A 13,868-nucleotide genomic window follows, 5' to 3' on the forward strand; every position below is an offset into this window, starting at 1 on the left:
CTGAAATTATTTCAGCCCTGGGCAGGATTCGAACCCGGACTGCCGTAGTGACAGTCGGGGACTCTAACAATTGTGCCACAGAGTCGTGTTGTGTGTGTGTGTTTGTGTGTCCATGTGCACAGGTACACATGATTCACCCATCAAGCTCATGATTGACAGCTATTACCCTCCTGGATGAGAGCTCAGAGCTTGTATATGGCCCAATCTATGGGTATGCTGTAATTCTATATATGCACACACCCAATTTCTTGCCCACCAGAGTTGAATTCCCAGCTCACAGTGCAGCAATGTTGAAAAATTTCAAGCCCTGGGCCGGACTCAAACTCAGATCGCTGAATTATCAGTCAAGAACAATACCACTGCACCATTGAGCAGTATGTGTATGTGTGTATTTACCTAATTGTAGTATACAGGAAAGGAACAACATGCATTGGGTCCCATTTCCTACTCTTTGACTTATCATACACAGCTTCAAATTCATGTACAGTTCCAGAACTCAGAGCTCATATATGACTGATCTATGGGTAGTGCTGTGACTTCACATGCACACACACTCCCAACTCCCTGCTCACAAGAGTTGGAGTAATGACTCATAGTGCAGCAATACTGAAATTATTTCAGCCCTGGGTGGGATTTAAACCCAGACTGCTGAGTTAGCAGTTGTGAACATTACCACTGTGCCATCAAGCCATGTGTGTATGTGTATGGTTACAGCATTACCCATAGTTTGGTTATATATGAGCTCTGAACTTTCATCCAGGAGGGTAATAGCTGTCAATCATGAGTCCAACACATGATCCAAGACCATGGTGAATCACAACATTGAAAACGGTCCAACATCTCTTCCAAGAAAGGGCCCAAGGACCAGTGCCAGCCACTGTGGGGTAGCGGGTTTTCCATTTTACAAAACTCGAGACAACAATCAATTGAATCAATTGTAAACAATGTTGTGGAAGCATAATTAAGTGTGGTTCCTATGTTTTTGTTTTTACAGTCAGTTCAACATTGCCTCTATCCCTAAGGATAATATCAAACTGTGGTTCTTGTGAATTGCTTATCCACAGTGATGATTGCATTTCCACTGCCCAAATCCCATCCCTGAAACTGGTCTGAATATATTTATTTGCCTTCATTCTAAGGTCTTGTGTGTGAAGGGTGAAGGTCATGTATGTCAAATGTGAGGTCAAATATGTTTTTCATTCAGTGGGAGAAGCTGACCATTATTTCAATCACTGAATGCTTCTTTGATTCATAGTAGTTAAGAGTGAGTATTGTCAATGAAGACTTCTGACGGGATATAGGCACTCTGTGTTGTGTCAGCCATAATTTAAGCTCTTTGAGACAAGTTTAGAGTGTTTTTGACTGCTGACTTGTAGTTGTGGTGTTGAACTATAATTGTTAAGTCCTATGCAAGTGAAAGTTTTGAAGTTAGGCACCAGGTTTGGGGTGAGAGGATTATGTGTAAATTGGGTAATGCTTGTGATGGTACTCCCCTTTGGGAATACTCCTTCGGGAATACTCCCTCATAGCTGGCTACAAGATATCCTGCATTATCTGCAAGCTATGTTGGTCTATGTGCTCGGGTCACAAAAGATGCAAGCTATCCTTGTTCATGTGGCTACAACCACTATCAAACTCGTAGCCTTGTAATTAAACAATATATGCCACAATGCTGCACTGCCATGAAAGCCCTTTTCTTTCCTAGTTGTAGATACTTTAATGAAACAATTGAACAAGGAAAAAAAAGTGGACCAATATTGCTACACTAGAAGACCAACTGCACAAATGTGTATTCAGGTTAAGTATAACAAGAAGCCAGTCATGCCATCTTGCATGTCATGAAGATGACTCATTTTCAAGGACAATGTTGAGTAAGCATAGCATGCTAACTGTCCCACTATAACAGAATACTAATCAAGATTCTTCCCTTCTAGCCTGTAAGTACAACTGGATCTTTGTGTTCATTCAATCCACACATTCTTATTTCCTGTTTATAAGTTCTCCTTTTCTTCATATGATATAAAAATAGCGTCTGGCAGATTTATCACTCTCTAAAAGAGAACTGGGACAACAGATTGATTGATCTCCAAAAGGATTAAGTAAAAGTATCTATTTAAAAGAAATGTCATAGGCTGGGTAAGTACTGTATTGTGGAAGTGTTCCTGGCATGAAGAACAAAATCTTGAAATAAGATACTAACTCCTAATCTCAAATGTATCACAAGTCTGTTTGCTATGCAGCAAGGTGCTGACTAGAAGTGTAAGCATGACTTCTGTTTTTACTCCTCGCTTCATAACTTTCATGCCAATGAAAGATCTGCCATGACAATACTCAAATACATACATCCATCAAAGTGCAGCAATTCCCTCCAACCATATATTCCATATAACAATATTTGTTACAGTATAAATACCTAGTCCATGTACCCACCTTCATTCACAAAACCATTTTCCTACCCCAATTCTAGTCTTTGCCAGTATGGTACTTACTCCTCTGTAGCTACACCTTTTCCTGGGTGATGAAGAAACTAATAACTATGATTCCTACATCTTTTTCCAACTCGTTTTCCTGAATATACTTTTTACTCTTTAATTTCTTCTACTTATTAAGATGCCTTTAACTGTTATACAATGTCTTGTGGTCCACATCTCTCATCTTTCCATTTCTTCCTGCATACAATCTTTCCCTGCATTTTCTACTTTTCATGCGCCTTTCCTTCTGGCCCCTCCTCTTATTGCCTCATACATTTCTACCTCTTTGGTTTTTGTTTAAACATTTAAAATTATTTCTCTCATATTTCCCCTACTAAGATTATAAACATTATTATCATTTGTTTTGGCCTCTATCTTCTACCTCAGAACAGAATATTCTTTGGTATGTATATTGTAAAAGAAGCTACATAAAACTATACAACCCACAACAGAATATTCTTTGGCATGTAAATTGTAAAAGTTAAGTTAGTTGGTTAAGGTTTATTCAACAATATAAAATACAATTTAGACATACATATATACAAAATTTTTACAAAATTAGTAGTTAAAAGAAGCTACATACAACTATGCAACCCACCACAGAATATTCTTTGGCATGTACATTGTCAAAGAAGCTACATACAACTATACAACCCATTACATTATTGTATACATAACACTTACTTCAAAACCAGTATATTAATTTTCCAGCACTATTTTCCTGACAAAAGGGTCATCCTCAATATGAATTTTGTTCTACTTTGCACACCCATTCTTCTTTTGTTGATCTTACTGTTTGACTACTTTTACTCTCTATTTTGTATATTTCTTGTTAAATGATCATTTTTCAATACTACGATGGGACTCCTGACCCAGCTCAATATCATGAGAGATATCAGAATTAGGATATAACGGTATACATTTTTGTGATTGATCATAAGGCTAAAACCTATAACAGGAACCTACAAAGTGGTGGCCGTGCAAGATGTCAGAGAGAATCATATCTGTGCCGTCTTTGTTAAAAATTTGTTGAACATCCTCACCTCCCTCTAGAGGGCTGGCACTCAGTCTCCAGGGGCCAAATCTAGACATAAATCTTCAAAATTGCAGAGATTTTACCTAAATCCCTATATCGGTGACCTAAATGCTTATGTCTAGACATTCTAGACATACGCATTTAGGTTGCCAACATAAAGATTTAGGTAAAAATTTCCACCATTTTGAAGATTTATGTCTAGACTTAGAGGTTAGGATCTTTCGTAAATTCGGCCCCAGGCCTGGCCTGGGATCTCTATATCAATTTCCACTTTACTTCCTCCGACTTTTCACACACAGGAAGATGTTAACTGAAAAGTGCTCCACTCCCCCTCTTGTTCCTACTGCTTTAACCACTTCAGTACGATGGTGTCTACGTAGAAGTCATGAGGTGCAAGCAAGTACATGAGGATGCCAGCATTGGCATCTTGATTATATATATTTTTTGTAGTTGTACACAAGTTACCCCCGTATTCTGTGAACTGGTTTGATCACATTTTCTGTTTATTATTACTGTGAGTAAAAGAGATGGCGTAATATAGCAGTGACTTTATATTTCATAATGTGGGTAGTGTGATGCATCATACATATGGCAGCCGATGCTGTGCATGAGAATTTGACTCATACTGAAGAGGTTAAGTTGATGACAGAAACAATCTTACACTGATGCCACAATCTAACATTTCTTCTCAATGAGATCTACAGCAGGGACCAAGGACCAGTGCCACTTGCAGCATGTTTCCAGTCAGTGATACACAAGGTAAATATTATTACAGTATCATCTTCAGGGAAAAAAATAAAAAATAAAAAAATAAAATAAAAAAATAAATAAATAAAATTACATTCTCCTGATTTTAGATTACTTTGTGCTCCCTACTGACTTAAATTTCTTTCTTATGGAGTGAAATTTTCACCTGGAAATGCAATACACACAACTGGAGAATAAGTACTTGTCTTCTACTGCCTATAAAACAGAATCCCATCCATACACAGGTAAGTTTTAAAGATCAGAAAATAAAACTGCAAACCTATACTGAGAGAAATGTTTAGATTCCTTCTCAATTTTCCTTTGGAACAAGAATTATGGCATTAAGATATATGTAGGTGAAGGTGAAATATGGAAGAGGTAGATAAATATGAACCATCTGGTCTAGGGTATAAATACACAGCATTCGATGGGTAGGTTAGGTTAAGACAGGTTTGGTCACGGTGGGTGAAGAGCGTTAGGGTGTGTGTTGTTTGGCCGAGCATTAGGCCTATGATAGTTATGTCACACAGAATAGACTGGATTGGTTTCAGATATGGCATAAGGCCTAGGAAATACACTCTAAAGCCAAGAAGCTATGCATGAGGTATAAAAAACATATATCAAGCAATACTTTTAAAAATAATCAGTGCAGTTTGTGATGTCCTTTGTAGGTTGGTAAGGATGTCTACCTTAGTTTCAACAGAGGAAATATTGATAATAGACAATGTATGAAATATTCATAAATGCAGGAAATCAATGTATGATCATGGGGAATGTTTTAATATTCAACATCTGAGGAGCAAATCATTTGCACAAGAAATACATTTGCAACCACCATCAATTATGGATGAGGTTTTACTTTAAGTATATGGGGCAAGTATTCTGTTCTACAGCAAGCATTTCCATGTACAAGATGATGAAGTTCAAGGGGTCAAGAATGAGTGTATTTATTTAGTTGTAGTATAAAGGGATTGGAGCTATGTTCATAGATCCTTTCTCATTATTTTCATTTAACAAACTTTGTCATAAATTCATTCATGTTGTCAGCCTGGATTTCTTCCACAAATTGACGTACCTATGCACCTACCAAATTTTAACATTTCTATTGACCATATGTCAAATCTAAACTTAAATTAAAATCTGGTGTCCATGTTTCAAAATCAATACTTCTTTACATCTTTCAACTAGTCTGTCTTTAGTTTTTTTGCCATGTCATATTAATGTTCTTTTAGACAGTCTTCCCTGTACTTTTTTTTATTATTCCTTTCTTCATTCTCAATGTACCTATAATATAATCTCTTCCTCTTCATTCTTCTAATGTTGCCAACCTCAGATCTACCCTTATCTTTCTTTCATACCTTTCGTCCTTCTCAATGTAGCTATCATATAATCCCATTTTCATTCTTCTAATGTAGGCAGCTTCAGTTTTTCTATCTTTATTTCTATGTATACCCTCTGTATCTCCATATAAGACTTCTTAGCCAGACTAAGAACCATTCTAAGATTTCCGAGTGAATTTCCTCAATCTTTCTTAAATTTTTCTTTTTGAGCGGCAACCACACCACCAATGCATATTCCAATCTGGGACAAATATTAAAATTTTCATCATATCCTTATCAATATAATGAATTGCAACTCTTCTGTTCACTGACAGTTTATGCATCTCTCCCATTTTTCTGTTTTTGTTTTTCCAGTGATAAATAAAAAAAAATTCATACATTTTGGCTATCAAGCTAACTAAGGATACTGGTCTAGTATTGAAATGTCCATCTATTTCCACTCTTGTAGACTGGTACTACATTTGCCATTTTCCAATCCTGTGGTACCTTTCCCCCCTCCAATGAACACATGATCATTTCTTGTTGTCATTCCTTCGACTGTCCGGCCGAACAATCCTTACACATGATCAGTTGATGTACTATGGCTACCAATTGTCCTCTGCACTCTTATTAATCAAATTCAAAATCCTATTAAAGCATTTCTCACAACAAAGTTTACTAGATATATATTCAATTGACCATTTTCCAATGTTATACTGTTTAATATATCTCTGATTGTTTCTCTTCTTCTTCAAAGTCCTCTTCTTTGTTGAATACTAACTAGAAGCCTTTATTCAATATTTCAGCTTTTTTTTTTTGCTTCCACATAAACCATCCTTTCAAGTTTTAGTTTAGATATTCCTTTTGTACGTTTCAATTCATTATCTACAAATCTACTGAAAACTTGGGTTCATATTCACATTCGTCAATTACAGTCTTTTCAAATTTCTTTTCTACTTTTTATTTCTTGTGTATTTGTTTCTCATATTCCTGTATTATTCTGTGATCCTTTTTGTTCTCTTCTTTACCCACTTCTCCCATGTCCTTTCTGTTTTGTTATCACACAAAACAAGAGGGAAACTAGGCTTCCTAATACCTTTTACACTGTCTTAAATCTTTGTTATATTCTCCTGATGTTCTTTCATCCCATTCTAACAGATTGTCTCTGTCTATTTTTCCATTCCTTTCCCTGTTCTAAAGATAACTTCCCCTCTTGCTCTTCCTGTGTTGTGATTAACTGAACATGTACAACACATTTTTAGCTTTCACTTTTTTTTTAGGTTTCTGCATTTACGATATTTTCCATTTTCTTTATCAATGTCTTAAATGTATTTTTCATCTTTATATTTGTATAATTTCTCTCATCAATGAATACGTCAATCCAGTGCCCCAGGTTTCTCTCTCTGGAGGCCTACAGCTCCAAGATAATTGAAAACAGCCACCTGACAGGCCCACAGGTCACTCAGGAAAAAATGACAGTGTTGACATCATGGGATAATTGGTGTATGGCAGTGTAGGATCAGGTATATGCCTATATCAACCAATACAGATTTAGTTATGGCTATAGATACAGTAATAATATTAGTCCAGTTCTGCAATACATATCAAACCTACAACAGGAGGATAAGATGTAGCAAGTCCACTCATCTCAAAGAAAAAAAAATAAATAAATAAATAAATAAAATAATAATGAAAAAAAAATAATAATAAAAAATAAATAATTAATAATAATAATATATATATATATACACACACACACACATATATACGCATACATATGTGTATATAATTATATATATCAACACCACCCTATGTCTTAAGAGTATGTGATCAAAATCTTACTGGGTCAAGGACACTGCCCCTCCCCTTAGCTTGCAAGCTAATCCCTTCAGCCTGCTTTCATACATTTTTTTTTATTTTTATTTTTTTTTTCCAGATGGTGTCAGAGAATCTTATTCACCTGGGATTTTATTTACCTAACGGCAACTCCCCTCTACATCCGATTCATCTTTGGAGCAGATACAGAGGAAATCCAATATGAATGGGTAATCCATTTATCCTCATCAGATTTCATCTAATGGAGTTCTTCAGTTCAACTACATCTATTGTCCAGCAATGTCACTTTTTAAGTGAAGGACTTTATTAAATATTTTCTACTTATTTTCCTGCCATAAGCAATGCATTGGCAATTTAATACAAGACCTCCCATCAACTTTCACAAAAATCTAAATTACAGAGTTGTGCTTTCAATATTCCTATAGTATTTGCAGTGGCATTTACATTATTGTGAATAAAATACTTCAACAGTTTAATTTCAATTCATAAGTTTGATGGTGTTCATAAGTGTGAACAATGGTACACAATACTGGGTCTTCTGTATTTCTCACTGGTTCTCCTATTATTACAAATCTGATTATGATCCACATCCTAAATTCTTTACAAGCAATGCCCTTCAATGTAAATCTTCAGATTCATATTTCAAATTACTATGGAGTGTCACTTAAAAAAATATATTACTTTATAATGGAGCTACTGATCATTAGCTGGGCACACATTTGATTACATGCCTTTGTAATTAGTAGAACATGTTTTAATTTTTTCTATATACTGAATAATACAATGGCAATGTGATACTCAAGTGGTAGTCATTCATATTCAAAATCATGCACACAAACTCCTAGTAACAAAAACAACTAGTGTAACACATACATACATATCACTACCAGCATACGTCTGTGCCATATTATCTATAAGATGACGCATGACAGCGGCTTACCAATTACATAAACACTAATCATGACCTAGTGTATGACTTCTGTGCATGACTTTACCAAATAAACTCGTAGAGCGAACATATCATATAGAACAACTTCCCAACATAAGTTTTCTGTTCCCGGGTACCTGACAATAACTTAGTCATCTAGTCACGCTACCCCTGGCCAGATGACACGGGGCTTGCAATCTCCTGATGGAGAGCAGGAGCTGTGGGTAGTCCCTTGACGAGCACATCAAGGTCCAAAACACAGGTGGTTGTGACCTACGTCCACCGACAGACTGTAACCATGGGCTTGGCAAACCCTCTTTTCATATATAATCATATATTCTGCCCTTGTACGTGAAGTCATCTATGACTTACCTCATCCTCCTTCTGCACCTGCACTTTGGACCATGGGTCAGCGAGATGAGCCAGTGGCATTACTCTATAAAGGTTCCGGCGGTCACAAGAGACGATAAACACTCTTTACACTTCACCCGTAAACACAACTCTGACTCTGAAGCTAGAGAACACCGAAACATAAACAAATAAACTATACGTAAGTAAAAGGATCGAGCGCGCGTATAAAACAAAAGAGCATCGCTATAAGTACCAAGTATAAGCTTAAATACATTTTGATCCTATATATGAAGAACTCGGTATTACTACTATGAATGGGCATTTACCATATATATCCTCTTCCTTTATCTGTGAGTACATCCGTTGTGAATGACAGTTTACAGCAAACTCAGTTGGTCACTTTTACAGCATGATTGGATGTAATTCTGAGGAGAGGTAAGAGATGACAGAATTCAGGAGCGGTTCTGAATAGAGTAATAAAGTAATATGTTCTTTTAAACATAGGGACGTAACAAATACGCTCATTCATAATATTACAAATTAAAGAAAACGGACATTGCCGCAACACGATTTCAGCTGACAGTTGTAGTAGTATGTTTACAACAACCAAAGTAAACGATTTTGACATTTATTCGTCATCGTTAGAAACTAGCATTTGCAAAAATAGGACGCCCATAGTAGATAAAAAATGAGGTAAAAACAATCACAAATATAAACGAGAATGAAAAGGCTTTGTTCACGGAGCAGATTTACCCCAGTAAACAAAAATTATAATTATTCATATACATTTACACTTACATACCCAAACCCATTTCATGTTAAAAAAAATTGCTATGACATCCTGTCAGCTATTTAGTTTAATCTCGATTAAATTGAGCGTTCTGAAACTGCACAATGACTATAAACATGACAGCCTCTGAATTGTGCGACATATCACCATTGCAGGTGCATACATACATGCACCTGCCCGAAAGCGCATGTGATCCGGGTTCGTAAACATCACGCACACATGCACACGGTTCTGAATGACTTTGGCATGCGAAATCTAGCGAAGGTTGGTGGCGGCACACTAGGCTAGCATGCTACTTGCTTTTGCTACTTCGTTTGGGTAGAAACGACTTCGGTTACACTATTCTAGGCTTCGGTGAGAACATCTCATCAATGTGTCAACATTTCGTACTCTAGGTTTAACTTTTCTTAGTTCGTCATGCAGCTTCTCACTAAAATATGAAGCAAAGAGCAATTTGAAATTTGGAGCTTTGAATAACATAGGATCGTCACCGAAGTCGTGTCTACTCAAACGAAGTAGCAAAAGCAAGTAGCATGCTAGCGAGAAATGCCTAGTGTGCCGCCACATTAAGAGATGACATTTGAATAAGTTGGGTAGCATTTACACCACCATTAATCATTATTATTGGTTGTTAGTATTATCTAATACCATATAGTATTTTTAGTGCTAGTTTTATTCATGCTGATATTGATATTCATGTAGAGACATGGAGACAAATTATGGGAAAGGTGGAGGGGGAAACACGGGTCTTTATCTGAATATCGAGTTTATTCCTGACCGGTTTCGCTCACAATAGCTTCTTGCTTACAATAGCTTCTTGCAGAAAAAACCACTGGTAAATAAGAAACGTAGTCCGAACGTTTTTGTCTATTTAAGACATCATCAAGGGAATACAGAAAATGAGATACAGACAGTATATACAGAAGTAAAGACAAAATTAGGGAAAACTGGAAAAACTATCACGCAAGCCAGAGAAAATTTCCAACAGTCCACAGTACAAAGATTGACCAAATGAACGATCAGTAAAAAATGTAACGATTTTCTTTGAAATAAAGTTATCAAGCCTGTACATACCTAGGCTTAGGTTGATATTTTGGTCAAAAGTTTGCTTTATGTGGCTTGATTCAATTATGTTCCTTTCAGTAAAGGAATTACAAGAAGTTATTTTACTAGCATTCTTCCAGTCAATCAAATGATCTTGGTCCCTCACATGAACAAAAATCCCACTAGACACTTGACCACTTCTCACACTGTATTTATGTTGGTTTATCCTTGTTTGTAAGTCCTTGCCAGTTTGTCCAATGTAAAATTTTTGACAATGCAGGCAAGGAATTGTGTATACACAACCTTCAGTGTTATGTGGAGAATTTTTAATTAGAATATTTTTAACTGTGCTATTGTTTTTAAAGACTACATTTATGTTGAATTCCTTAAGTATTTTTGGTAGTCCTGCCATACTCTCATGAAAAGGAAGCACTAGTAAGTTCTTATTACAAAAATTATTTTTCTCTTGTGGAGTTTTATAGTAAGTTTTTATGGCCATAGTGTGTGAATTGTCTATCAAATGCTTTGGATATTTTAAGTCTGATGCAATGCTGTATATCTTGCTCAACTCGTTATTCAGAAATTCAGGGCTGCAAATTCTGTATGCTCTGAGGAACATTGAACTAAAGACAGAAAGTTTAGTTTTTTCACTGTGAGCAGAGTAATAATGAACGTACGATAAATTATTAGTGTTTTTTCCTAAATACATCATACTTAAAATATCTTCCGCTTCTGTGTAGTAAAATATCTAAAAATGGTAGCTTATTATCTATTTCAGTTTCAATGGTGAATTTTATTGATGGAACCAGATTATTTAAATTACTGAGAAAAGAATCTAAATTGTGATCTACCGGCCAGATGCATAAAATGTCATCCACATAACGTTTCCACAAAACAGAAGGGGGAAGAATATTGGGCAACAATTCCCTCTCAAAAAACTCCATGTATAGGTTGCGGAGTAATGGAGAAGTGGTCAAGTGTCTAGTGGGATTTTTGTTCATGTGAGGGACCAAGATCATTTGATTGACTGGAAGAATGCTAGTAAAATAACTTCTTGTAATTCCTTTACTGAAAGGAACATAATTGAATCAAGCCACATAAAGCAAACTTTTGACCAAAATATCAACCTAAGCCTAGGTATGTACAGGCTTGATAACTTTATTTCAAAGAAAATCGTTACATGTTTTCCTGCTCGGACATTTGGTCCATCTGTGACCTGAGGACTGTTGGCAATTTTCTCAGGCTTGCGTGATACTTTTTCCCGTGTTCCCTAATTTTGTCTTTACTTCTGTATATATACTGTCTGTATCTCATTTTCTGTATTCCCTTGATGATGTCTTAAATAGACGAAAACGTTCGGACTACGTTTCTTATTTACCAGTGGTTTTTTCTGCAAATCATATTCACGTGTCATTTGTGAAATACTGCAATATATATATATATATATATATATGTATATATATTTATATATATATGTATATACTGTATATATATATAATATATTTATATATATATGTATATATATATATATATATATATATATATATATATATATATATGCATGCATTGTTAAAATCGACAGCGTTAGTGAGGTTGTTGATCTTCTTGTGAGTATTCTCCAGTTTTCTAACCAATATTCTTCCATTTAGAGGGTGGGCATATACCAAGTTGCCAAAATGATTCATTTATTTCAACGTTTCGTCTAACAAAGAGACATGCATACAAGAGAATCTGCTCCCCAGATATTCAAATATATATATATGTATATATATATGTATATGTATATATATATATATATATATGTATATATATATATATACTTATATATTGAACAGCAGTGTTGAGGATAACATTTTTTGTTTCTAAATAGTAATACATAAATGAGTGATATTGTAATCACTGCCTTTTATCATCATTAATATTATAATAATCATTATTATCATATCATTACCATTAGTGCTATTAATATCATTATGATTATTATTCATAGTATCATCATCATTGCTATTATCATCATTATCATTATAATGATTATATACTAGTATTATTAATGTTATCATTATTATCATTATCATTATTATTGTTGTTGTTGTTATTGTTATTGTTATTGTTATTATTATCATTATTATTACTATTATTATTATTATTATTATTATTATTATTATTATTATTATTATCATTATTATTATTATTATTATTATTATTATTATTATTATTATTATTATTATTATTATTATTATCATCATATTATTGTTATCGTTATTATTGTTATCGTTATTATTGTTATCGTTATTATTGTTATCATTATTGTTATCGTTATTATTGTTATCGTTATATTATTATTATTGTTATTATTATTATTATTGTTATTATTATTATTATTGTTATTATTATTATTATTATTGTTATTATTGTTATTATTATTATTATTATTGTTATTATTATTGTTATTATTATTATTATTATTGTTGTTGTTGTTGTTGTTGTTGTTGTTATTATTACTATTATTATTATTATTATTACTAATTATTATTATTATTATTATTATTATTATTATTATTATTATTATTATTATTATTATTATTATTATTATTATTATTATTATTATTATTATTATTATTATTAGTGTTATTATTATTATTATTATTATTATTATTATTATTATTATTATTATTATTATTATTATTATTATTATTATTATTATTATTATTATTATTACTATCATTATCACTATTATCATTATTACTATTATTATCATTACTACAATTTTCTTCCCTTAATCGGAGCAGATTACCGTATCATTATGTGAAGCCCCGTATGGGATACTGACTGCATAAGTTTTATGCAGTCAGTACTTTATGAAGTTAAAGACACCTATACGGACCACAGCAACATATCGTCATTCTAAAATCAGAAATTAATATCTAGAAGAATAGATGAATCAATAGATAAGTAGGCAAACAAATAAATAATAAATAAATGAATAACTTGATAAATAAATATAAATGTAAATAGATAAATATATAGATAATAAATAGATAGATAAATAAATAAATAGATAAATAAATATGAATATAAATAGATAAATATGTAGATGAATAATAAATAAATAAATAAATAAACATATATATATATATATATAATATATATATATATATATATATATATATATATATATATAGATAGATAGATAGATAGATAGATAGATAAAGAAATAGATAAACGAATTTATAAATAAATGTATTGATACATGCTGTATCGCCTTAGTGCGATATTGACTCTCCCATACTCTTAGCATACACTGAAATTTGAAGTTGCAGCCTTACGATGATTAATTACCGAAACT

The 13,868-nt window shown here is 33.4% G+C and overlaps 1 protein-coding gene across 1 annotated transcript in view; it reads right to left on the reverse strand.

The window, feature by feature from the left end:
* S6kII (Ribosomal protein S6 kinase II) overlaps positions 1-8,842 on the reverse strand; it is a 1,295,804-nt gene extending 1,286,962 nt beyond the window's left edge. The window contains exon 1 of the mRNA XM_076174453.1: positions 8,710-8,842. Within this exon, the coding sequence (XP_076030568.1) occupies positions 8,710-8,769 (60 nt within the window). The 5' untranslated portion in view covers positions 8,770-8,842. The remainder of the gene's footprint in view (positions 1-8,709) is intronic.
* Between the last annotated feature and the right edge of the window lie 5,026 nt (positions 8,843-13,868).

The sequence above is a fragment of the Oratosquilla oratoria genome, chromosome 36 (assembly GCF_046742065.1).
Source record: "Oratosquilla oratoria isolate Oo_2021 chromosome 36, ASM4674206v1, whole genome shotgun sequence".
NCBI lineage: Eukaryota > Metazoa > Arthropoda > Malacostraca > Stomatopoda > Squillidae > Oratosquilla > Oratosquilla oratoria.